Genomic DNA, 23,027 nt, shown 5'->3' on the forward strand with positions numbered 1-23,027 from the left:
AGTCCATGACGTTATAAAATTGAAGCAGGAAACATTCAACATAAAATCTATGAAATAATCAAACTCGTTCAGATTTTGAGAACGTAATTAGTTTTGAAGATAATGAGAAATATAAAAGTTAGTATTAAATGTTTAATGGCATATAATTCAATTGTTTGGAAATGAAATGTTGGTGTATAAGATAAGATTCAAGAGTATAATAACACATGTAATAACTGTAAATAAACATATAAGACCTACAACACAAAAAAAGGCCCTCTCCCAACTCCAAATGTCCTGTTATGAAATTAGTAACATTGAAATTAGCGTTTTTTTTTCATCAGTGCCTTCTTGTTTCTATACTAAGGTGAACCAAATCTAGTGCTTTCTTAGATTTCTGCCACCCAGCTTTACATCAGTCTTTTATCCATTACCTATGAACATCATCTTCATAGTCAACTTCATCATCATCATCGAGGTAGTGTCCGTGTTCTACTGACCGGTTTTTCAGTCTCTGGAATATCTCATCTAGAGACTGTGGCGTTGATGAAGTCACCACTCTTGTGCTTGTGCTTGTTATTGTTGTTGTTTCTGGGCCTTGTCTTAGTGGAAGAAACTTTTTGGTGGCTACATTGTCCTTAAAACTCTGGATTCCTAGTTTCATGTTTCGCCATGTCGAAGCAAAACGAGAAGATGGCTCTCCTGATCCTTCACCATTACTTGGACCCGAGCTGTCTGTTTCGAGTAAGGACACTTTCGCTGAAGCCATCTTCTCCGGCTTTGTGACGGAAGATGGCGAGTGTCTATTCTGTTGTTCTCTAATGGCTGCATATTTGTTAGTGATTGCTTCTCTTGCTGATCCGTATTTACGGGATATATCGTCTCTCGATGAACTTCCTTTCAATGTATCTAAGTCATAGCTCGACGACATCTTCATTTCAACTGAAGAATTTTCCTGCCAAAAAAAAGATCAAAAACCAATATCAGGCTTTGGAACAGGGTCAAAATCATTCAAATCGACACTAACTTACAGGGAAGTTGCTTCCTGGTTCAATGTCAACATCGTTGAAGTTCCTTGCTAATGGAAGAACATGCTCGCCGACTTTTTGTCCTTCTTCAAGCCACGTTCGTTCTTAAAGATTATAAAAAAAGGGAAGATGAATTAGATAAAAGCACGAGTTATCACTCAAAGCTCAATGTAGAAAAAGATAAAATTTATACTTTTTACCTTTCTTCAAGATCATTAACCCCGAGGGATCAAAACCGTCCATATCGTCGGTCTCTGTTTGAAATTTAAATCTTTTCCAGCTACCGAAGTAATTAAATATGCGATCAAAGAAATTGCTTGCAACTAGCAGTGTGTAGATAACCATTATGAGAGGATAGATTTCATTGAATCGTTGTCCAAAGACCGGGACAGCGTCATCGATTCTACCCATTTTCTGCAGAACCAAATGAAAATTTCCATAAAGAAACCCAGTTATAACATGACTCCTTGAGACTTCTAAGACCAAGAAATGCGCAAAGGGAGAGATAATAGTATACCTTCTCAAATATAGTCTCGGAATGAAGTTGGATGAGATTTATAAAATTGTAAGATATTGGTGGCGCATATCGAGCAATCATCCTAAAAAGATACATATAAACCATTTATAAGCATCTAAGTTTATTTCTTTTTATCTTTTTTTTTTTCTAAAAAGAGGATATAATTATATAAATCATCACTTACGAGCAAATCATTAGTAGATTAACAGAACTTGTTTGTCGAGGAGTCAAGGAATATATCATTAGCATCCCAATTTTGAAGAGTGAATAGTATGTACAGATGCACATATACACCAAAGGCACAAAAGCAAATGCCTGAAAGCAACGTGATCAGGATTTAAGAGCAGAGTTAAAAGTTAAACAATTAGCTGGTATTAGGGCAACACGAGATCATGCCACTCCATTTAAGCGAAAATGGAACCAAAATGTAAAGTACAACGTACCTGAACTAGCAGTTCATCGGATTTGACGGAGCTTATAAGGATTGAGAAGAGGGACAAGTCCAGCTTACTAAGAAGCAGAGTTGCCTCAGCTAAGAGAATTGCAGCTGACATAATCCCCGTAACTACTGCCAACACCATCTGAATCTGTTTCTTCAATATACACCTCCACATAAATTCTGCCGATAGCAACAATGTGCAAAAGTATTGTCACGCCAGACTTTTCAACCGATAAATAATCCAATCAGCAACTCTATTCGACGACGTTTTTCATTCTCTTTTTTTTTTTTACAAAGTGGACTGAATTTTTCTACTTCAGTAACACGTTCAACAGGTTCAGAAAGGGAGTGCGTACAAAGTATATTTAGAGTTTACCTAATGTATCAAGAAGATTCCCCAATTTTCCGCTTCGACTGGCTCTGAAGCTCGAGATATATTTCCTGAAAAATGGCGCAACAAAGATATTTAAGGTGAAGGGCATGATATTAATGGGGGAGAGGATTATATATTGTATATGAGAGATGAAAAGACAGATAAGCTGACCATCCAGTTGAATCACGACGTTCATAGTTCTTCATTGAGTCTTCAAGAACAAGGGCCTCCGTAACATAGGTCAGATACTCACTGCAAATAGCCATAGTGACTTATGTCTACAGATTTCTAAATTATGAAGCAGTAACCTAGTCTACAAAATGGAATGGGTTTTCCTCCTAAAGTTAAGACAGGGACAATAACAAGCTCTTCATACCTTTTATATCTATAATATTCATCCTTAGCATTTCGAAGGTGCCGCCTTAACGTTGCCATCGATTTCTCATCTGTATCATAATCCATATCGTTTTCACCCAATTGACCACCTTGAGGCTTAAATGATGGGTCTTCCCTGAACTGGTATAGAAAATCATCATTAAAATTGGAGAACTGCCACTGTATGTTCGCAATATAAGGATAAGGGAAAGTAGAGGTTACCATTTTAGCCAGCATAGCATCTATAACATTCATGTATGGTCTCATAGGATCACGCTTGGACATTTGAGTGGAAGTCGCTTGAGCAACCTATCACGGCAAATGTTATGAAGTAATAAACAGTCTGACATGCAAACAACACGTGTCTAAGTTTCTTGAGGAGCAGAATGCTAAAATCTTAAGGTACTTAATCACGTGAAGAGAAACTACTTTGTACACAAGTCTGCTAACGGAATATTTCCCTAGATCTTAAATAGCACCAATGAGGAAGTCATGATCTCAGGTGATATAAATGAAGTTCTTAATCAAGTTTGAAGCAGAGAGGGCATATCTGAGCAGATGAGAACACAAAGTTGTTTAACCCAAATAATACTTACTACAATCGCATTTGAAAGTTCTTGATGGGCATTATCAAGTTTCACAGCAATTTTGGCAATTTTGTGTGAGAGAACTTTTTGACGGGTGGTCCAATCTGCATTCCTCCAGAGGGTCTTAGGAATTTCGCTCAATCCAAAGCCAAGGAGAAATGCACCAGTGACCAGCCCAAAAGTATTTGAGCATGCCATAGCATAACCCAGAATGCTTCCTTTCCTGTTAACATACAAGAACGCCTCAGTCATATAGTTCAGGAACGAATGTAACTTCTACCCCAGGAAAAATAAGAAAGATTTTCTAAACCGAGTCTGCGATATATTGCTAGATGATGAGTGATTGGTTGCAACACTTGGCAGTGATACCATGCATTTTTCAAGAGAAGTGCTAATGACAAGATGGGAGATACGAAGCCAATATATAAGAAGCATATTCTTTCATGAAGGGAGAACTTACCAGTTCCTGTGCATCATGATGAGAAGGATAAGACCGAGAAGGCCAATGAATCCCAGTACTAGATAAAAAACTAAGTTGACATGCACGCTAGTTTTCAACCTCTCTGACACGGTAAAGTCTCCAGCATCTTCGAAACCCTGAATAAGGGGCACCACAGCCCTGCTTAGAGGTAACATAGTTTAATATATGAGGTAATGCACACCTATTAGCTACAAAACAAAGTAGATGGATTGTTAGGAGTGCGGCTTAAGTACTGCCAAGTGCCGTCAAAACAAAATTACATCCTAAAGATAACAGCCAAATCAAAGGCAAAATTCCAATGATTTAGACGTATATATAAGTTTCTTTGATCAAATCAAAAGGACACATCCTGTCATGTAAACTTAGGAACTATTTTCAAACGAAATATGGTTTGCATTTCATCAAAGGAAGGACACATTATACTGATCTGCAAGTATTGGGGAAAAACCACTGAAGGATTGGACAATTCCATACCAGGTGAGCAGAAACGTACTCCAGTATGACCAACTCCACAAGAAGGAAATGGCCCCGTTCTCAGGATGATTAGGTGGGAGAGATAGTGTCTGCAGAAGAGAAGAACACGAATGAAGCAAACCAATTTCAAATGCTCATAGTTCGCCTAGTCTGGTTAAAATCCAAACCAAACAAAAGCAACCAAAATCTAGCTACCATTGTTGACTCCCAGCTCAACTAGACTTCATGCCTATCCAAACAACCCTACGTATGATCCTAAGAAACTTAGAGGCATCAAAACAAAACCCACGATTTCAATTCCAAATCAAGCAAGACCACTCCTATAGGTTTCCCATTCACCCAGATGCAAACTTTTTAGCTCGTAACCCGAAAAACGCAATCGCAGTGTATGTAAACAATCCTTTTTAACAAAACAAATTGGGGAAAAGAGAATGTTACCGTCCAAATGTCGGCAGGAGCGAGGATGATAACGGAGACGGAGCAGAACCAGGTGTATCCGACGGTGATAAGAACGTACCGAGGAATCTCCGGTCCGGCAAAGTATCGGAGCGTGAAGACAACTAATCCTAGGGTTAGAGGCAACGAGATCAGATAGAAAACCCACATCTCTCTCGACGCAGGGGACTCAATTTAGGGGAACAATCGAGCTTCAAAGGTATGGATTACGCCTATCAGGAGGATCGCTCGACTCGTCTCTGTGTACGTGCGCGTGAGAGAAACGCGCCAGTTGAAGAGAAGGTCTCTCTGTTTGTTTTCGTTTCCGTTTCACTTTCCTTCTCTTTTTCTTCGTCCGATCTCGGTTCGGTTCATTGTGGATGAAGAAAAGAAACAGCTTTCACGCTCAATTGTTTTTTTTTTCTTTTTTTTTTCTTCTAAATTAAACGTAAATATTCAACTTCATTATGGTTGGGTTGGGGCTTTGAAAGAAGAATTAGTCCGATTAATAGTAAAATAACATATCCAGTTAACAATAAAAATTGATTTTTCTTTCTGCAACTCTTTTTTTTTAATGTAGACAACCTGAAATTTTTGCGTTACGAAAGATACATCAAATAATCCATTTAATACTCTGATAATATAAATTGGATGAAAATGCTTGACTCTTGCGCAGACACACGAAAGTATTTGAGATCATGCTACGCATTTTCGAAGAAAAGCAGAATTGAAAATAACAGAGTTTCTCATTTTTATGTTTAGTGCTTTCAGCATTTTTTTTTTTTTTGGGCAACGTGCTTTCAGCTTTAATTAACAAAAAAAAAAACTCTGTTATTTATTTAATCGAAGAAAACTGGGCTCTGGGAGGTAGAAACTGGGCCGTGCGCTATTGAGATAGTCAGAAACTGGGCCTGGTTAAAAACCAACATATAATTTGATCAATTAAATATGGGCCGTGCGATCTATAGATCTGTAACACATGAGTAACAAATTTTTGTTTTAAGCTAACCATTACCATAAAAAATAATAATTTTGTTGTGATGGACTGCATGGGAAAATCCAGCCAAGATTCTACCTGAGTTCGGTTTTGATATAGACATATAGTATGGTTTTGATGCTATTTATGACCGACTCTCCTTTCACCTGATAAATACATAACAGCATTTTCAGTTATGAATTCTCGAAAATAACAATGTGTTGTTTGGTTAACAGAAAAAATATCGGCTGCACTTATATTAAATTTAATGTGTTTAATTAGTCAGAAAGTTTATCGTTTAGCTTTAAATCGTGAAAGTCTGACAGACAAGTTTTTTTTTGGTAAAAGTCTGACAGACAAGTTACCTAATAGAAATAACCGCCAGAAGAAATGTCACGTTATTCACGTTTACAAACGTGTTTCCAAGTCAGCTGATCTACTGGATTTAATGTCTGAGAAACTCTACTATTTCATAAATGTTTTGTTCGGGTCTATGCCAATTCCAAACCATATAAAACAAAGTTTTTGCCCACGTATATTTGACAAGGATCATCTTCATACGCATTCCCACTTTGCCCCTTAATTTTTTAATCTACCTATGAAAAAAATTAGGATGTAAACGGTTACCACTTAGGCACTTACCATTATAAAAATCAATTAAAAAACATAAGTAGAATCAGTCGAACTTGTTTTCTTTTTTTTTTTGTTTTTTTACAAAAGAAGAATATTTTCGTCAGCTAATTCTCTCCCAAAGTTTCTCTAAAAATTTGACTAAGTCTTTTATTTTTCAACAGAGTAAATACTGTATAGAAGTACTTTTTTCTCTCTACTTAAGCGAGAAATGTTTTATTCAGCCCACTTTGATTCGGATAATTTGTACAACCATTTCCACCCATAATTATTCTACCGTTCATCAAAGCACTGCAGATTCGATTAGTTTCTAATCTTTTTATAGTCTGAGATTCCCAATAAAATCTCTGCACTATTTTCAGATTTTTTAAAAATGCATCGACCGCATAGCACCGATTTATGCGTAAGAGAGCATCGACCGTCTCTATCCGTCAATATGCCTTTCCCAAGATCCAACGGCAAAGTGATAGAGAGCCGACAAGATCTCGACACGTAAATATACATCTGGTGGTTCACGTGTATCACCGCCATGTCCTGCAACCAAGAATCCTATACCGTCAAGTATCATCCCACTATTTTTCAAGATGCTTATAAGTCACTATTTTAAGCACTAAGTTACGAAAAACAATAATTAGAAACGGACGACCTCATTTAACTGATCAGTGTGGACTAAAACCATATAGTGTATACTGAACCGAAGTACTGTAAAAACAAAAATTGATTGATTAAGATTTGATGTCAATACGACGAAATTATACCCAATTGTATGTATCAAATCAAACTCAATAATATTTGATTGCATTCGCCTTTGATAGAACCAACAAAACCAGACTAAAACGTGGATTGAACAATATAATTGCGAAACATTCCTTGGTCATAAATGTATTATTAAATAACTGGCTATCGACCGTATAAATTTATCTATACTTAGAAAAATGCCATTAATAAAAAAATACCACTATTAATTTTGGGCTCATCCATGTTTTATCTTAGGAAATAAAATAATATATTTGTAGGCAATTAAAACATAATAAACTATACTTTTTTTTTTTTTTGTCGTAAACATAATAAACTATACAAATAGCGGCCATTGTAAATTGTTGGCAATTAAAACATAATAAACTTTACAAATAGCGGCCATTGTAAAGTTCTATTATATAACAGCGTTTGTATTTGATTCTCTTTCTTAAAGATATCTTAAGAATACGGAGAGAAAAAAAAAAGAGAAAGAGAGAGAGAGAGAGAGATATATGTCGTCGTCGGCGGTGGAGTTTGTGGGGGAGCAACGGAGATGCGGCGACGATGATAACGGCGGAGAGACAGTAGAGAACGGCGCGCTTGACCATTTTCTTCTACGAACCTCCTCTGAACCAACGGCTCCGACAATTTCTCTCTCGACGGAAACTTTTCTTAGAGCAGCAACGTTACTGAAGGACAAGGTGCGTAAGATAAAAACGTGACGCCCTAGATGGCTAACCTAAGCCCCATATTGGCTCATGTGTATCTCTCGGTCGATCTTTGAATAGGTTGTGGAGGCCACGTGGAAAGGCGGTGTTCCGGGTCCGAGTCTTGTGTTGGATCCGACTGTATACACAGGCTTACTCGGCACAGCTTTCACTTGCTTGAAGTCGTACGAGGTCACGAGGAACCGTCAGGATCTGCTAACTTGCGCCGAGATAATCGAAACGTGTGCAAACGTTGCACGTGCCACAACCAGGTGAAAATATCCTCGTCACTAAGTTATACTTAGCCTAGTAGGATCTAACTTCGTCTTCGACCAAAACGAAAAATGCTATCTATTAGTTTAGGAAATGTCCTGAAAAAAAAAATTGAATAGTTGGATTTGAGTATTTAGCAAGTATTAGTTATAATTAACAAAATCATGAATAAATAATATGTAAATTCGCGATTTGTGGAATAAATATCTACAAACCCATCTAAATAAAGTTGTCGTTGGCTATCTAATTATTGGATTTATTATGTTTCATGAGCAGGCACGTGACGTTTTTATGTGGAAGAGGAGGAGTTTATGCACTTGGTGCAATCGTAGCCAATTACAGAGGGGACCAGTCAAAGCGTGACCTCTTCCTCGCTCTGTTTCTTGAGGTTCCGATCAGTTTGATTCTAACCACTTTACGTTGCTTTTGGTCTTCACCATATTCAGACAAAAGTAGTTTTGAGTATTCTGATCCCACGTGACAATAATTAACCTTAACTGCAAGATCAGATTATCAGTGTGAAACAAATGATCTGTTATAATATAGACTAATATTGATCTAAATTATTCTTATATTTTTAGAAACTTCTTTTTGTTTAATTAACACTTAAACTACAAGAAACGGTATGTTTTCTTATAGTGAAATCTTAAATTTGCTGTTTCTTAACAAAAAAGCTAGCAGAAGAGAGAGAGTTACCAGCAGGACCAGAGGAAGGAGGATTTGGGATGTCATATGACCTTCTCTACGGAAGAGCGGGTTTCCTTTGGGCTGCTTTGTTCCTAAACCGATATCTCGGTGAAGGCACTGTTCCTGACCATCTCTTATCACCCATTATCGCAGCCATCTTATCCGGTGGACGAGCTGGAGCCGCAGATCATCAAGCTTGCCCTCTGTTATACAGGCAAACAAGCAATCGACTCTCAAAATTCGTTCTTTCCAAGAATTATCTCAAGAGTGGAAATTTGTTTATCTTTCGTTTTTGTTTGTGGTTTATAGGTTTCACGGGACGCGATTTTGGGGTGCGGCTAATGGATTGGCTGGAATCTTGCACGTCTTGTTACATTTTCCTTTATCGGAAGATGATGTGGAAGATGTGCAAGGGACGTTGAGGTACATGATGAGTAATAGGTTTCCGAACAGCGGAAATTACCCGTGCAGCGAAGGGAATCCGAGAGATAAGCTGGTCCAATGGGCTCACGGAGCTACAGGCATGGCCATTACTTTGGCTAAAGCATCTCAGGTGTTTCCAAAGGAAGGGGATTTTCGCGAAGCAGCCATTGAAGCAGGAGAAGTCGTGTGGAAGAGTGGCTTGGTGAAGAAGGTAGGTTTAGCTGATGGAGTTGCCGGTAATGCCTACGCTTTCTTATCGCTTTATCGGTTAACTGGAGATGTTGTATACGAAGAGAGAGCAAAAGCGTTCGCGAGTTACTTGTGTTGTGATGCCAGAGATCTCGTGAATGCGACAATGGAAGAAGCGGAACATGATTATTCGCTTTTCCGTGGACTTGCTGGACCAGTATGTCTCTGGTTTGATCTTGTGTCTCCTGTAGATTCTAAATTTCCTGGTTATGAGATATAATTCGATTCCAGGTAGTTTAAATGGATATCTTTGTGAAAACGTGTTACTAAAATTGATCTTAAATGGTTTTCATTTTCTGAAAATGCTTTGAAACTGAGACATGCTTCAGTGCATATATATCATAAACCAACAATTCGTGCCTTTTTAAGTAATAATACAATGTTGGCAATAATACAATCATGGATCAAACAGTGTTGACAGTGTCGGTAAGACAACGGAGAATGCAACCGAGACCAGCTCTCTCTGTCAGTTTCTCGTGAATCTTCAAACATTGATCGCATGTGGGTCGGTCCCCAGTAGAAAGGCCTCTGTACAGGTACCTGTTCCACACCATTCAAGCAAACAGAAGAAGATTTAACACTTCCTCATAAAGCTAAGCTAAATGGCCTAATAACAAATGTAACATTCCCTCAAAAGCACATTCGATTAGATAGAACTTCTCATCATACAAACCAATCTATTTGCAGAGATTGCAGAAACAAATTCAAACCATGTTATATCATGACCAACTTCCACGACATTGTTTGGTCAAGCCTAATCTATCACTCACCAATGCGATGTAGACAAGAAAACGACCTATACTGATTCCCGTAAGAGCAAAATATTAGAGACAAGAAACTTACTTCATGAGAATATCGTAATACTCAACATCAAGAGCATTCAGCATTCCGTCAATATCCTTTATCACCATTATAGCTCTGTGCACAACTATCCAATTAGCTGACTGCAATTTCACCGGTTGAAAGCAACCAGCTGTTATAAATAAATCACATCATCTTTTGGTAATGAACAAACCATTAGGGAGATTAGTAATGCAGAGGAAACAGAGACCTTGCAACGTTCATCGCGAGTTTTTGGAGGTGAACCTTCAAGAGCCGTTTTCAGAGCTTCGACATGTTTGAACCTGCACAAACCAAGTAACTATCTGAGAAGGAAAAAAAGAAAAAACCGGAACTTGAGGGTTTTAACTACAAGGTAAGTACTGTTTGAGTAAGCTTTCAATCTTCCTCGATTTGGTTTCGATCCTCGTGATTATTGCCTCTGCATTGTCAGCCTCAACGAATTCTGCTGCCCCAGCCATTGGATCTCTCTCTCTCTCTCTCTCCACTCTCCAGCGAAATAATCTAAAACCAAATCAACTCATTTCATTTCTTCATTCAAATCGAAAACTCACTGCATAAGGAAACATAGAGGAATTGAATTACTAATCAAAGGAGGCAATGCAAGACTTGTCAACTCCACAAAAAGGCACAAATTTGGGGAAAGAAGAGGTTTTTCCCCACATACGGGAGTAGAAAAGGCAAAAGAGGGATAACGATCAGGGAAAATTCAATAGTAATCCATTGCCGATAGTACACAAATATCTCACAGCTTCATATCAGATCAGTAATCTAGAAATTTAGAATCAAATCGTACAAGGATCGAGCTGGATTCAAAGCTTACCTGAAATCAAAGAGAATCAAGCAATCGAGCGACCGAGTGAGAGTCTCTCAGAATTGGGATACCAATTGAAAGTCCGACCAAGAGAGAATCTCCTTCCTTCGCAAAAGAAATCAAAACGGCGTCTCTCTCTGTCGTTTCAACACTCGATCACACGCACACCAGAGAGAGAGAGAGAGAGAAATGAAGCGAGCTTTCTATTGCAAAGGAGAAACGCTCTCCTTTTTATATGACAAAACGACGGACTTCTTCACCGTTTTGGTTCATGTGGGTCCCGTACCACTCTAACTTAGTAGTAAGTAATTAGTATTACACCTTTTTATTTAATTCTAAATATTTTTTTTTCTTTTGTTTTGCTCCCTTTGCACCGTTTGATTATGATTTAGTCTGAATCAACGGTTCTTGGTTTTTTTTTTTTTATGGATCCTTTCTCCTTTTTCAGTTTTTTTTTTGGGGGTGTGAATTTCATAATTCAGTAGTTGTTGTTCGATGACATGACAACACCATTTTGGAATTGTGTTTATTGATTAATGCTCTTTTGTTTATAAACGATTTAACACTCATCCGTTTTAGTCGGATTCAATCCCAGAAAACCCCATACAAGCTGCTAATGAAGCAACCAACGAATAAACACAACTCTGAATAGGATTATAGGAGAAACAGGCAAACCAGAATCATAAGAATATCTATATATATATGTGTCACGTAAATTTAAGAATTGATCTGGTTAAAACCTAAGAGTTGCAACACATGTTACTCTTTGTTGGTATCACCTGACCAGGACCTGGAACAATATCAATCTTCTTACCAGCAAGCGACCCAGGGTTACCATTCTCTTGTTCTTCACTCACAGCAAGACTTTTCTTGTTGACAATGTTGAAGATTTCAGTAAGAACCGTCGAGAAAGCGCTCTCAACATTGGTTGCGTTAAATGCAGATGTCTCCAAGAAGAATAAACCTTCTTTCTCTGCAAATTCTTTAGCATCCTCGGTTGGAATAGCCCGTTGATCTTCTAGATCTGACTTGTTCCCAATAAGGATTATCACGATATTCTTGTCCGCATGAGCACGCAGCTCCTCTAGCCACCTTGGGATATGATCAAAGGTTTGGCGCCTGGTTATGTCATAAACCATCATCGCCCCAACCGCTCCTCGGTAGTAGGCACTTGTTACCGCTCTGTATCTGTTCCATACAAATAAACCAAAAGTCACGAATATACAAAGAGACTCTGTAAAAGAAGCCATACTCTACATGTACTATCTAGATATAAGAGCTTATGATAAGCATGATATGTGGGGATCAGGAACATTCTACGGTGCTATATATATAGAGTGATTATTCCAGAGTTTTAGGTTATTCATTAATGACAATGACGCTTAAAGCCTGAGATTAAAACTACAGCGAAATCTATTAGTTTAAAGCAATTTCATTAGTCTGCTTATTAGTGAGTAAAGTAAAAACTTTCTAAATATTCACATGAACTATGGAGTCTAGTCTATACAGAGACTAACACATCATTTGAAGTCCAGTTCATATGATCTAAGTGATTCAGCTCACTAATTTTCGCGATTTCACTTCAGATCCTCCCCTAATGAGTTCACGACTTCGCGAAAATTTGCGTATACAGATCGAAAGAATTTACCAGAATTCGAAATCTAAGACTGAAATACTATCTATCGGATCCGGAGAATAATTATGAGATCTAAGTTCAAGCAACCCGAACGGAATGAAGAAGAGCAAGCGAAAAGCGATCCAAGCAAACAATTCAGAGAGGTCGGAGATTTACCGTTCTTGGCCGGCGGTATCCCAGATCTGAGCCTTAACACTCTTGTGATCGATGACGAGCGTCCGAGTTTGGAACTCGACACCGATGGTAGCCTTTGAATCCAAACTGAATTCGTTCCTCGCATATCGAGCCAGTATCTGCGATTTCCCAACCGCAGAATCGCCGATCAGAACCACTTTGAACACGTAGTCAATCTTCTGCGACGGGTCTCCGTATCCTCCCCCGCTCGCCATCTTCAACCTCTCGCTAAAAAATCCTCTGTTTCTACTTTCAAAAATGGATTTCAGTTTCGCTTTAGCGAAAAGGGAGCTTTTCAAGTTTTAAACTCAGAGATCTGATACGGTCGTATATTTGTGTCGTCGTTGTCAACTATTGGTCAATTCTTTTTTCTTCTTAATTATTGGTAACGTGTTCAATTATTCATCGTTAGATTCTGACGGTTCAAATCTTAGCGGTGAGATTTACAGATCGACAATTATCTTTCTGTCAGGCGGGATGTTTTGGGTGATGATGTCATCGATAAGGTAATATTCTAATAATTTTGAGGGTCGAATCGAAATTAATGAAAAACGTTTAGCCTCTTTCATATTGGCCCATGAGGCCCATCAGGCCATAATTAATAGCCCGGATACGATGATTACGTGTCGCTATCCAAATCGGCTAAAGTGCCCTAAGTGTTTTTAGTTTAAAAAAAAAAAAAGCAAACGTCGCGACGGAGAGAGATTGAGAGACGATGGAGGAAGAGGAGCACGAGGTTTACGGGGGAGAAATTCCCGACGTCGGAGAGATGGATGGTGATATGGAGGCTCCTAATCCGGACATGGACATGGCTTCCGCCGATGATGATGCCGTTAAGGTATGTTAACTCTTCTCTCTTACTGTACCGTTCAACGATTGATTCTCGATTGAATTGTGATCGCGTGTATAGCTGTTTGATAAGTGTAATTTTTGGTATTGAACTACTAGGAGTTGGATGAGATGAAGAAACGGCTGAAGGAGATGGAGGACGAGGCTGCTGCTCTGCGTGAGATGCAGGCTAAGGTCGAGAAGGAAATGGGAGCCCAAGGTTTTCGTCTCTTTGATTTCGCTTTCCTTATTTTTTCTACAATTCGCTTATTTGATTTCATTTTCAATGTACTTCCCGTAATTCGCTAAGTTTTTCTGATTGGTACTTGGTTTTTGGATCGACCTTTGGATTTAGTTTTTTTGTAGTCAGCTGTTTTTCTTCTTCACTTCAATTTTTTTTTTTCGAATTTTTATTGCAGATCCTGCTACTATAGCAGCAAATCAGGCAGGCAAGGAAGAGGTGGATGCTCGATCGGTTTTTGTTGGCAATGTAAGAATGCTTATGTTTCTGGATCTTGTTTTTTTGTTTGTTTTGTCTCTTCTTTCTTCTTTGAACCATCGTAGCTTCTGGTTGATTTCATAGCTTTTACCTCTTACTGACTCAGTGTGCATTCTCTTGGACTTAAATCGTGCGGAGATAACTAGCTCTGTTGATAAAAAGCGCTTTTCTAAACTTAGAACTTAGAAATATTCTAGTTCATCTGTGAGCCTACAATCCGATTGTAGTGGTTGGATATATTAGTAGTTGCCCTTAAATTTTGGTGTAACGTCACATCTTTGTTGCTATGGCTTTCACTGGATATCTGTTCAGTGACCACTCTAGAGTAGACGAAAATGTTGAATAATAGAACTTAGTGATGAGAGTGTAGGATATATCTTAAAACTTAGATTCTTGAGGAAATTATAAAGGAGTGAGGAACCTGAGACACTCAAATATAAAAGAAGACTTAGTCTGTTCAAATTTTAGGATGCTGTTGTTTTTCTTTCTTTCTTTTTTGGCTGAGTTTTGCTTTTCTTATGACTTTTCTCACTACAATCGCAGGATTGTTCTCATAGCTGAAGTTCTTAGTAGCTCTGGTTGTCAGCTAGGTTTTGTGGGGTCTCTACATTTTATTTTTATTTGTTGGAAAAAATCTGTTCTGTTCTCTTGTAGAACATGATTTAAAAAAAAAAATCTAAAAAACAATGCAAAAGAAAAATAAAAAGAAAAAAGAAAATCTAAAAAAGTGAATACGTTTTAGAGCCAAAAAAAAAATTAGAAAAGGGAAAATGTCATGTCTTTGAGAAGAAAAGGAAATCTGTGGAGGAGAAAATATTTGAGTGGAATATTCTGCAAAATTTCCTCAAGGAGATGGCCTTCGAAGAGTTGAATGAAGAGTTTGGATGCTTTCCAGTCAAGACGCATAGCTGCTATCTGCAGAGATTTGGTGAGAGGCTGCAGTTTGATGCTAACAAAATAGAAAGATTGTCAAAAAAGGTTTATGCTTGGCACACAGCGTAAGGGATCTTTTCGTCTTAATGGCTGCTCAAGTATACTAATTTATTGTTCTTGTTCATTTTTGCACCTATGAAAAGAAAGAAAGGTAGAGGTGGTGTATTTAACGAAGGATGGTCAAAGAGTAACGTCTTTGCTTGGTGTTCTTGTTTCGCTGAACTTATCAATTTGATGGATTGCTCTCTGTGTTCTTAGTGAAAGACTCCATGGGCTATGCTTGTTTGTTGTATACTGTAACCGCATATTTCATTGTGCAGGTTGATTACGCTTGTACACCAGAAGAAGTGCAGCAACATTTCCAATCATGTGGCACTGTCCATCGGGTGACAATTCTGACAGACAAGTTTGGGCAGCCAAAGGGATTTGCTTATGTCGAGTTTGTTGAAGTCGAAGCTATACAAGAGGCTCTACAACTGAATGAATCAGAGTTACATGGTCGTCAATTAAAGGTACTCAAAAGTTTCTTTCTTCTTTACTATATCCACTAAACCAAACACTGTTACCAATGATCCTATTGTCTTCTCATCTGGCTTCAAAAAATCTTAGGTCTTGCCTAAGAGAACAAATGTTCCTGGATTGAAACAGTACCGTGGTAGAAGATTCAACCCATACATGGGCTACCGATTCCGCAGACCGTTCATGCCTCCGTATATGTATTCTCCGTATGGATATGGGTAAGTCCGTTTAACACCTAAGACATATATTTTGGGTCACAGCTTACTTCTCTTCTTACACGAAGGCATCTTTGTTAATCTTAATGCAGGAAAGCTCCGAGGTTCAGAAGGCCAATGCGTTACATGCCTTACCAATAAAAATCGTCATGGTTTAAACATAGAGCGGATTCGTATTATGGGCTATATCCATCCTTTGTTGAACTTTATTTATGACTTTTGCTCTCTTGTTTTTACAACTTATCGTGTAAACATTTCGAATCTTGACTGGTATATCGTTTGAGATGAATCATATGAAGACATTTGGTTCATGTGTTATGCGTTTGGGTCAATATTAGCTGAATCCTGTGAAGTGAAAGTGTTGAGTGAGTTTCTCATATTAAAAAATATTTTAAAAATTAATATTTTATTCATGATAAACCCAATGGGTATTTCAATACTGATGATGCTCTCTCATTGAGGAGGAGTGGACAGTAGAGTTATAGCCATTTCTTGCAGTGACTCGAGTTTCAGTGAAGTGAGTGACTTGTTGTAGATTGGAAAAGACAATAATGTCCTTATGGCTTCCTTGTCGATACCCTTTCTTCTCCGGCTCGACTCCTATTCGCAGCAGCAGGAGCAATCTCTGCTTCGCCGTCGCCGCCGTACGGCTTTCTCGCCAGGATTGTGGATTGTTCCCTCAGCCTATCCACGTCCGCCACGTCACATCAAACCGGTTAAATTTGGAGATCGTGCGAGATTTTCGAGCTCATGCGTCTTCTATCGGCTCATTCGAGGACAGCTCCTCTTCTACCGACCTTGAAGACATTGGCTCCGACGGTTTCGATTTGGGAAGCTTCATTTCTTTCGCGGAGGTGCTTTGTATTTTATCCTCCGCCGTGATTTCGGTGGTTCTCGCAGTGAATTACGCGGTGGTTGGTGAAATTGGGAAAAAGGTTTTGTCTTTGGGTTTCGTCGGATTGGTGGGTTCGGTCGCATCTGGATCGTGGCTTAGACGACGGCAGTGGATGCGGATCTGCAAAGGAGCGAGAGAGGGTGAGGGGACGAATTTGATTTCAAGGTTGGAGAAACTTGAAGAGGATTTAAAAACCTCGACCACCATTGTTAGACTTCTTTCCAAGCATCTGGAGAAGTTGGGGATCCGGTTTCGGGTCACCCGGAAAGCTCTCAAGGAACCCATTTCCGAGGTAAAGCTCCGATTTTGCATTTTCTCGATCGAGCTTTTGGTTCATCATAATTCCGAGGACAGGAACAAGTAGTGATTTTTGGGAATTGATCAAGAGCTCTTTAAAAAGGAACGATTGTTTTGGATGAGCTGCTTTATTAGTATCACTTGCTAAATAATGAAGAAATGAATCGAACATATCTTCAAAAGTTTATACTTTTCAGATTCTGACTGATCAATGTTGCCCGTCTTTAACATCAAGCTTAGTTCATTTTGCTTTATGTATCTCAAAGAGTTTGGTTTGTTCTGTCTGAAGACTGCAGCTTTGGCTCAAAAGAACTCCGAGGCCACAAGAGTATTAGCTGCGCAACAAGAGATTCTAGAAAAAGAGCTTGGCGAAATTCAGAAGGTTCTGCTTGCTATGCAGGTATATCTCTATTAACCATAGATGGATTTTCACAATGTTCTGTTCTGTACTTGTTAAATCAAATGTGTAAAAGTATGTTTTCTAAGATTTTACCATGCCTGAATTGAATATGTTTGAGCTCATGAAAGCCGGTTGTTTGCTTTGCAGGATCAACAGCGAAAGCAACTCGAGCTAATCCTTACGATTGCCAAAAACGGGAAGCTGTTTGAGAGCACTAATAACAAGCAATAACCTAATCAGAAGGTCTCCTTTAGCAGAAGCAAGACAAGTTGTCAAGATTATGGGGAGACTATTTTTGCTTGATGTTCTCTGTCTACCGTTAACAAACAGTAGTCGAATAACTTCCTCAAAGTTATATAAGGAGCCGTACGTGTTATTATCATCTTCTCCATGTAAGCTCCGCTAATGAACAAAGTGGATGAGTATAATAAAAAAGGAAAGCAGTTTTTTTTATTTTTTTATAGTCGAATACGTATTCACTAAAGAAACTACTCTTTATCATTTCGAATACGTATTCACTAAAGAAACTACTCTTTATCATTCAGAGAGACAATACAAGATAATTAGCTCACAAGATAATAGTCGAATATGTATTCACTAAAGAAACTACTCTAATATTAGTTTTACTTATCGTGACAACAAATTTGAGCAATGTTTTTAGCTTCGTTCAATGGTTTGGATCCTACATGTATATTAGAACTAAAAATCCAAAAGTTCATCAAAATCCTACATTTTAAGAAAACTGATTGGTTCTCAAGACATCTATTTCAAAGTGGCCTATACTATATAGATATACACCTAGAAACTATCCAAAAAGTAGAAACATAAGAAATGATCGGAGTAACATTAACCTGTGTAACTTTGTGTAGTATATAAATAAAATACAGTGACTTAATATCACAAGGGGTGGTGGCGCAGTTGGCTAGCGCGTAGGTCTCATAGCTACTGAGTGATCCTGAGGTCGAGAGTTCGAGCCTCTCTCACCCCAATTTTCGTTTTTACCTCTCTCTCTAAATAATATCCTTTCTATTTCTGAAGTCCAGGGTATGGCACTATTATGTCACACATTCAAATATATTTTCTTCGTAAATCAGATTCAAAGCATCACCATGATTAATTATTTTTTTTAATCACGCAGGAAAAGCAGTTTTACGACCAGTGTCGGCTTTTCTTCTTTCTCTTTGACTGGCCATTGCGATGCCATAATTGCGATTTGTTTTTAAGACTTTTCGTCTAACAGAGTTTTACTTTCTCAGTTCTCTTCTGTAAGAGGTTTACTTTCTCTTCTATAAGAGTTAATTCGGAAGTGGAACCATCCAAATCTTGTTGGTTTTATTCAAAGAGTGAATCTTTCCGTGGTTGATTTATCATTTTCACCTTTCTCGATTTTCTTCTCCGCTACTAGTTCCTTTTTTGAAATCCTATTTTTTGCTCTTTTTTTTTTCTTTTGGTATTCTCAAATTTCGCGTCTTGAGATTTGGGTTTTTGATACTGTTTTTCCGTGAAGAGTGTGGACTTCTCTGAGAAAAATGGTCGTTCATCTTCTGGTCATTTGAAAAGGTTCGTTTTTTAGCAGTCAATTTACGCTCTCTCTTTTTAATCAAATCTCAGATTGTTATCCTTTACGTTTCAGCAGTGAAATTCGTATACTTCAAGCTTTATAGAATTTCGGAGTTTCATTTGAAACTCATTTCAAAATTTAGAAGTCTCCGATTCTTTGTCGACGAGAATTCCCCATAAGGCAGATCTATACATACTATCTTAAAAAAAAAAAAAAAAAGAGCTAAGGATATGTTTTAACTTTTGTTTAAACGTTCTTGTAGATGGCACAAATTCTCAGAATCCAACATTTTGGAATTTGCTAGCTCTTAGAAAAAAATGGCTCTGGCTTTTATCACTGCTTTGGTGTTTGCTTGTTTATGGTCATCTGTTTCACCAGATGGTCAAGGTAACTTTCATTTATTTTTGTCTTCTTTTATGCTTTCTTTGGTAGTTTCTTCTAAGTTTGGTTTGTCAAATCTTGCAATTTCATTTTCAGGGGATGCACTATTTGCGTTGAGGAGCTCGTTACGTGCGACTCCTGAACAGCTAAGCGACTGGAACCAGAATCAAGTAGATCCTTGTACTTGGTCTCAAGTTACTTGTGATGACAACAAGCATGTTACTTCAGTGTAAGCTTGATAAGACTTAGCAAAATTGGTCAAAACTTGGTTAATTATGGGTTTGAGAGAAAACTTTTCTGCTATATGGTTGTGTGATTTTGCAGTACCTTGTCTTACATGAACTTCTCGTCGGGAACTTTATCTTCACGAATAGGAATCTTGAAAACTCTAAAGACTCTGTAAGTACTTACTTAGAAACTGTGAGCTAATTTCTCTTTTCTGCATTTTACTGTATGGAAAATTCTGCGTTTTGTTAAATGAGGATTTTTGCTTGAAGTACATTGAAGGGAAATGGAATTACGGGTGGAATACCAGAATCCATTGGAAACCTCTCTAGCTTAACAAGCTTGGATTTGGAGGATAATCAGTTAACTGGTCGCATACCAATCACTCTCGGTAATCTCAAGAACCTCCAGTTCTTGTAAGTGATTCTTCTTCCCAAGTGTCTTGAATTTTGTTTAAGAAGAAAGAAGCTTTTTAAGTCTTTATTTCTCTTGTTTGGCTAAGCAGGACACTGAGTAGGAATAACCTAAATGGGACTATCCCGGATTCACTCACAGGCCTTTCAAAACTGATAAATATGTGAGTGATTGTTCTCTGTGCTGTCTTCTTCCCCGTTTTCTCAAGTGTTCTTATTAACGTAGTTGCTTGAAACTACATTTGCAGTTTGCTGGACTCAAATAATCTCAGCGGTGAGATTCCTCACGGTTTATTCAAAATTCCAAAATACAAGTATGTACGAGTACTTTTCGGTTTCAAACACGACTACTTGAGGTTTTATATTTATCTCACCACTAATCTCATTTGGATTTTACATGCTTATAGTTTCACAGCAAACATCTTGAGCTGTGGTGGCACTTACCCTCGCCCTTGCGTAACCGAGTCCACTCCTTCAGGTGAAACTACAAATAGTTTGCTGATACCTTACTTCCATATTCGTTCTTCTAGTTGCCATTTACTTTCCCTGCAAGGGTACTAAGTATGAACAGTTCACTTTTACCCTGATATGATAGGTGATTCAAGCAATTCAAAAACTGGAGTTATCGCTGGAGTTGTTACCGGGATCACAGTTATTCTCCTTGGATTCTTTCTGTTTTTCTTCTGCAAGGATAAGCATAAAGGATACAGACGCGAAGTGTTTGTAGATGTTGCAGGTCTGTGACAATGAATAATCAACATTTCTCTCGTTTCTAGTTTAGTTTGGAACTTAAAAAAAAAAGACTTTAATAATTTCTATTTGTAACGATGGTTTCAGGTGAAGTGGACAGAAGGATTGCGTTTGGACAGCTGAGAAGGTTTTCATGGAGAGAGCTTCAGTTGGCAACAGATGAGTTCAGCGAAAAGAACGTTCTTGGACAAGGAGGCTTTGGGAAAGTGTACAAAGGAGTGCTTTTGGATGGCACGAAAGTCGCAGTGAAAAGATTGACTGATTTTGAACGACCAGGAGGAGACGAAGCATTCCAGAGAGAAGTCGAAATGATAAGTGTAGCTGTTCATAGGAATCTGCTTCGCCTTATCGGCTTTTGCACTACACAAACCGAACGCCTTTTGGTGTATCCGTTCATGCAGAATCTAAGTGTTGCATATCGGTTAAGAGGTAATCAAAAGAGAAATAAGCAATCTTTTTTACTCTTTTTAGTTTTTTATTTTTGTGATTTGGATTTGCGGGTTATGATAATATTGCAGAGATTAAACATGGCGATCCAATTCTGGACTGGTTCAGGAGGAAACAGATTGCGCTAGGCGCAGCACGAGGACTCGAATATCTTCATGAACATTGTAATCCAAAGATCATACATCGAGATGTGAAGGCTGCAAATGTGTTACTAGATGAAGATTTTGAGGCAGTGGTTGGTGATTTTGGTTTAGCCAAGTTGGTAGATGTTAGAAGAACCAACGTGACCACTCAGGTCCGTGGAACAATGGGTCACATTGCACCTGAATGTATATCCACAGGAAAATCATCAGAGAAGACTGATGTTTTCGGGTATGGAATCATGCTTCTGGAGCTCGTAACAGGACAAAGAGCCATTGATTTCTCGCGGTTAGAGGAAGAAGATGATGTCTTATTGCTAGACCATGTAAAATTCTATTTTTATTTGTTTCTTCTCATGTTTTCTTGTATTGCAAAATCACAATCTCTTGGTTTCAGGTGAAAAAATTGGAAAGAGAGAAGAGATTAGGAGACATTGTAGACAAGAAGCTTGATGAGGATTACATGAAGGAGGAAGTTGAGATGATGATACAAGTTGCCTTGCTGTGCACGCAAGCAGCACCTGAAGAACGACCAGCCATGTCGGAAGTTGTGAGGATGCTCGAAGGAGAAGGGCTTGCAGAGAGATGGGAAGAATGGCAGAATCTTGAAGTCACGAGACAAGAAGAGTTTCAGAGGTTGCAGAGGAGATTTGATTGGGGTGAAGATTCGATTAACAATCAAGATGCCATTGAGTTATCTGGTGGAAGATAGAAAATGGAGATTGCGCTAGGCGCAGCACGAAGACTCGAATATCTTCATGAACATTGCAATCCAAAGATCATACATCGAGATGTGAAGGCTGCAAATGTGTTACTAGATGAAGATTTTGAGGCAGTGGTTGGTGATTTTGGTTTAGCCAAGTTGGTAGATGTTAGAAGAACCAACGTGACCACTCAGGTCCGTGGAACAATGGGTCACATTGCACCTGAATGTATATCCACAGGAAAATCATCAGAGAAGACTGATGTTTTCGGGTATGGAATTATGCTTCTGGAGCTTGTAACAGGACAAAGAGCCATTGATTTCTCGCGGTTAGAGGAAGAAGATGATGTCTTATTGCTAGACCATGTAAGATTCTATTTTTATTTGTTTCTTCTCATGTTTTCTTGTATTGCAAAATCACAATCTCTTGGTTTTAGGTGAAGAAATTGGAAAGAGAGAAGAGATTAGGAGACATTGTAGACAAGAAGCTTGATGAGGATTACATGAAGGAGGAAGTTGAGATGTCTAAAACCAGAGAGGTTGCTGGGTCCAGTGGTTTATATCGTTTCCGGTTAAATAGATATTTTGGTTTGTTTTTTGTATTGATCGGTTTAGTAGAATGGGAAGAAACTCCGTCAATGTTTCAGACTCCGTCAAAACCAGTCATAAAATGGATTAACGGGACGGTCCCGCCGTTATCTTTCCCGGTAATTCTATAACTGAGACGCTATCTACATTAATTCGTATGTTGGAATCTGATTTTTCCCTCTTCTCTCTCTTAGAGTCTTCTGGAGCAAGAAAGAGAATCTTCTGGAGCAAGCTCAAGATTAGCAAGATTACTCTAGGTAAGGGACCTGCTTCAAGTTCTCGATTAGCTCTTTACGTGATTGAATCGGTTGGTTTTTGCTTTCCCGATTGATTCTGCTTCGGCTTCATCTTCTTCTTTCTCTACCCTAGTTTTATGATCGGACTTTGGCTTCTTAGTA

General features: G+C 38.4%; 7 protein-coding genes and 1 non-coding gene across 12 annotated transcripts; 5 read left to right on the forward strand and 3 right to left on the reverse strand.

Moving 5' to 3' along the window:
• Nucleotides 1-200: 200 nt before the first annotated feature.
• LOC18012631 (LMBR1 domain-containing protein 2 homolog A) lies at nt 201-5,057 on the reverse strand. Of its 3 annotated transcripts, none has more exons than XM_024151219.1 (14): nt 4,692-5,057; nt 4,254-4,342; nt 3,759-3,895; nt 3,308-3,521; nt 2,934-3,020; nt 2,713-2,852; nt 2,508-2,588; nt 2,340-2,404; nt 1,968-2,143; nt 1,709-1,839; nt 1,525-1,606; nt 1,208-1,421; nt 1,011-1,111; nt 201-934 (listed from the first exon to the last, which is right to left on the reverse strand). In XM_024151219.1, the coding sequence occupies exons 3-14, from the start codon at nt 3,773-3,775 to the stop codon at nt 410-412; spliced, it is 1,833 nt and encodes a 610-aa protein (XP_024006987.1). In that variant the 5' UTR covers nt 3,776-3,895; nt 4,254-4,342; nt 4,692-5,057; the 3' UTR covers nt 201-409. The 3 variants fall into 3 exon arrangements, with proteins under 3 accessions (XP_024006987.1, XP_006394051.1, XP_006394050.1); XM_006393989.2 differs by having other exon boundaries at nt 3,759-3,917; XM_006393988.2 differs by lacking the exon at nt 4,692-5,057 and having other exon boundaries at nt 3,759-3,967.
• A 2,437-nt stretch (nt 5,058-7,494) lies between these two features.
• Nucleotides 7,495-9,667, forward strand: LOC18012632 (lanC-like protein GCL1). The gene is made up of 5 exons (XM_006393990.2): nt 7,495-7,733; nt 7,821-8,011; nt 8,289-8,400; nt 8,687-8,913; nt 9,009-9,667. The coding sequence occupies exons 1-5, from the start codon at nt 7,545-7,547 to the stop codon at nt 9,589-9,591; spliced, it is 1,302 nt and encodes a 433-aa protein (XP_006394052.1). The 5' UTR covers nt 7,495-7,544; the 3' UTR covers nt 9,592-9,667.
• Nucleotides 9,668-9,677: 10 nt separating this feature from the next.
• On the reverse strand, nt 9,678-11,230 carry LOC18011587 (actin-related protein 2/3 complex subunit 5A). 2 transcript variants are annotated; one of them, XM_006393991.2, is made up of 5 exons: nt 11,035-11,230; nt 10,575-10,715; nt 10,423-10,495; nt 10,215-10,315; nt 9,678-9,911 (listed from the first exon to the last, which is right to left on the reverse strand). In XM_006393991.2, exons 2-5 carry the CDS (start codon nt 10,670-10,672, stop codon nt 9,776-9,778), a joined length of 408 nt encoding a protein of 135 aa, XP_006394053.1. In that variant the 5' UTR covers nt 10,673-10,715; nt 11,035-11,230; the 3' UTR covers nt 9,678-9,775. The 2 variants fall into 2 exon arrangements, with proteins under 2 accessions (XP_006394053.1, XP_024007158.1); XM_024151390.1 differs by having other exon boundaries at nt 10,575-10,764; nt 11,035-11,222.
• Nucleotides 11,231-11,663: 433 nt separating this feature from the next.
• Nucleotides 11,664-13,181, reverse strand: LOC18011588 (ras-related protein RABA4a). Its single transcript, XM_006393992.2, has 2 exons — nt 12,818-13,181; nt 11,664-12,213 (listed from the first exon to the last, which is right to left on the reverse strand). The coding sequence occupies exons 1-2, from the start codon at nt 13,048-13,050 to the stop codon at nt 11,766-11,768; spliced, it is 681 nt and encodes a 226-aa protein (XP_006394054.1). The 5' UTR covers nt 13,051-13,181; the 3' UTR covers nt 11,664-11,765.
• A 285-nt stretch (nt 13,182-13,466) lies between these two features.
• Nucleotides 13,467-16,147, forward strand: LOC18011664 (polyadenylate-binding protein 2). The gene is made up of 6 exons (XM_006393994.2): nt 13,467-13,673; nt 13,784-13,883; nt 14,083-14,153; nt 15,416-15,607; nt 15,705-15,832; nt 15,922-16,147. The coding sequence occupies exons 1-6, from the start codon at nt 13,551-13,553 to the stop codon at nt 15,968-15,970; spliced, it is 663 nt and encodes a 220-aa protein (XP_006394056.1). The 5' UTR covers nt 13,467-13,550; the 3' UTR covers nt 15,971-16,147.
• Nucleotides 16,148-16,297: 150 nt separating this feature from the next.
• Nucleotides 16,298-17,874, forward strand: LOC18011665. Its single transcript, XM_006393995.2, has 3 exons — nt 16,298-17,016; nt 17,311-17,421; nt 17,569-17,874. The coding sequence occupies exons 1-3, from the start codon at nt 16,381-16,383 to the stop codon at nt 17,650-17,652; spliced, it is 831 nt and encodes a 276-aa protein (XP_006394057.1). The 5' UTR covers nt 16,298-16,380; the 3' UTR covers nt 17,653-17,874.
• A 450-nt stretch (nt 17,875-18,324) lies between these two features.
• TRNAM-CAU lies at nt 18,325-18,409 on the forward strand. The gene is given in 2 exon segments: nt 18,325-18,362; nt 18,374-18,409. It is a non-coding gene; the product is annotated as a tRNA-Met (tRNA).
• Nucleotides 18,410-18,618: 209 nt separating this feature from the next.
• On the forward strand, nt 18,619-22,693 carry LOC18011632 (probable LRR receptor-like serine/threonine-protein kinase At5g65240). Of its 2 annotated transcripts, XR_002897626.1 has the most exons (13): nt 18,620-18,981; nt 19,245-19,369; nt 19,460-19,592; nt 19,688-19,762; nt 19,861-20,004; nt 20,094-20,165; nt 20,250-20,315; nt 20,409-20,479; nt 20,597-20,737; nt 20,839-21,180; nt 21,270-21,664; nt 21,736-22,407; nt 22,479-22,693. XR_002897626.1 is itself a non-coding variant. In XM_024151020.1 (12 exons), the coding sequence occupies exons 2-12, from the start codon at nt 19,300-19,302 to the stop codon at nt 22,048-22,050; spliced, it is 1,824 nt and encodes a 607-aa protein (XP_024006788.1). In that variant the 5' UTR covers nt 18,619-18,981; nt 19,245-19,299; the 3' UTR covers nt 22,051-22,409. The 2 variants fall into 2 exon arrangements, 1 of the variants encoding a protein (XP_024006788.1); XM_024151020.1 differs by lacking the exon at nt 22,479-22,693 and having other exon boundaries at nt 18,619-18,981; nt 21,736-22,409.
• The last annotated feature ends 334 nt before the right edge of the window (nt 22,694-23,027 follow it).

Source organism: Eutrema salsugineum, unplaced genomic scaffold (assembly GCF_000478725.1).
Source record: "Eutrema salsugineum unplaced genomic scaffold, Eutsalg1_0 scaffold_6, whole genome shotgun sequence".
Classification (NCBI taxonomy): domain Eukaryota; kingdom Viridiplantae; phylum Streptophyta; class Magnoliopsida; order Brassicales; family Brassicaceae; genus Eutrema; species Eutrema salsugineum.

What these genes read in the sequence shown, in the direction of transcription:
- LOC18012631 (XM_006393989.2), bottom strand. Translation starts at nt 4,859, where the DNA reads ATGTGGGTTTTCTATCTGATCTCGTTGCCTCTAACCCTAGGATTAGTT. An exon ending in AACTTTCAAATGCGATTGTA is followed by an intron (nt 3,021 to 3,307) that starts GTAAGTATTATT and finishes TTGCCGTGATAG; the next exon opens with GTTGCTCAAGCGACTTCCAC. An exon ending in CCGAGACTATATTTGAGAAG is followed by an intron (nt 1,422 to 1,524) that starts GTATACTATTAT and finishes TTGGTTCTGCAG; the next exon opens with AAAATGGGTAGAATCGATGA.
- LOC18012632 (XM_006393990.2), top strand. Translation starts at nt 7,545, where the DNA reads ATGTCGTCGTCGGCGGTGGAGTTTGTGGGGGAGCAACGGAGATGCGGC. An exon ending in CAACGTTACTGAAGGACAAG is followed by an intron (nt 7,734 to 7,820) that starts GTGCGTAAGATA and finishes ATCTTTGAATAG; the next exon opens with GTTGTGGAGGCCACGTGGAA. An exon ending in TCCTCGCTCTGTTTCTTGAG is followed by an intron (nt 8,401 to 8,686) that starts GTTCCGATCAGT and finishes TTAACAAAAAAG; the next exon opens with CTAGCAGAAGAGAGAGAGTT.
- LOC18011587 (XM_006393991.2), bottom strand. Translation starts at nt 10,672, where the DNA reads ATGGCTGGGGCAGCAGAATTCGTTGAGGCTGACAATGCAGAGGCAATA. An exon ending in CTCGCGATGAACGTTGCAAG is followed by an intron (nt 10,316 to 10,422) that starts GTCTCTGTTTCC and finishes GTGAAATTGCAG; the next exon opens with TCAGCTAATTGGATAGTTGT. An exon ending in TATTACGATATTCTCATGAA is followed by an intron (nt 9,912 to 10,214) that starts GTAAGTTTCTTG and finishes GGTGTGGAACAG; the next exon opens with GTACCTGTACAGAGGCCTTT.
- LOC18011588 (XM_006393992.2), bottom strand. Translation starts at nt 13,050, where the DNA reads ATGGCGAGCGGGGGAGGATACGGAGACCCGTCGCAGAAGATTGACTAC. An exon ending in GATACCGCCGGCCAAGAACG is followed by an intron (nt 12,214 to 12,817) that starts GTAAATCTCCGA and finishes TGTATGGAACAG; the next exon opens with ATACAGAGCGGTAACAAGTG.
- LOC18011664 (XM_006393994.2), top strand. Translation starts at nt 13,551, where the DNA reads ATGGAGGAAGAGGAGCACGAGGTTTACGGGGGAGAAATTCCCGACGTC. An exon ending in GATCGGTTTTTGTTGGCAAT is followed by an intron (nt 14,154 to 15,415) that starts GTAAGAATGCTT and finishes TTCATTGTGCAG; the next exon opens with GTTGATTACGCTTGTACACC. An exon ending in TATTCTCCGTATGGATATGG is followed by an intron (nt 15,833 to 15,921) that starts GTAAGTCCGTTT and finishes ATCTTAATGCAG; the next exon opens with GAAAGCTCCGAGGTTCAGAA.
- LOC18011665 (XM_006393995.2), top strand. Translation starts at nt 16,381, where the DNA reads ATGTCCTTATGGCTTCCTTGTCGATACCCTTTCTTCTCCGGCTCGACT. An exon ending in TCAAGGAACCCATTTCCGAG is followed by an intron (nt 17,017 to 17,310) that starts GTAAAGCTCCGA and finishes TTCTGTCTGAAG; the next exon opens with ACTGCAGCTTTGGCTCAAAA. An exon ending in AGGTTCTGCTTGCTATGCAG is followed by an intron (nt 17,422 to 17,568) that starts GTATATCTCTAT and finishes TTTGCTTTGCAG; the next exon opens with GATCAACAGCGAAAGCAACT.
- LOC18011632 (XM_024151020.1), top strand. Translation starts at nt 19,300, where the DNA reads ATGGCTCTGGCTTTTATCACTGCTTTGGTGTTTGCTTGTTTATGGTCA. An exon ending in TGTTTCACCAGATGGTCAAG is followed by an intron (nt 19,370 to 19,459) that starts GTAACTTTCATT and finishes TTTCATTTTCAG; the next exon opens with GGGATGCACTATTTGCGTTG. An exon ending in AACCGAGTCCACTCCTTCAG is followed by an intron (nt 20,480 to 20,596) that starts GTGAAACTACAA and finishes CTGATATGATAG; the next exon opens with GTGATTCAAGCAATTCAAAA.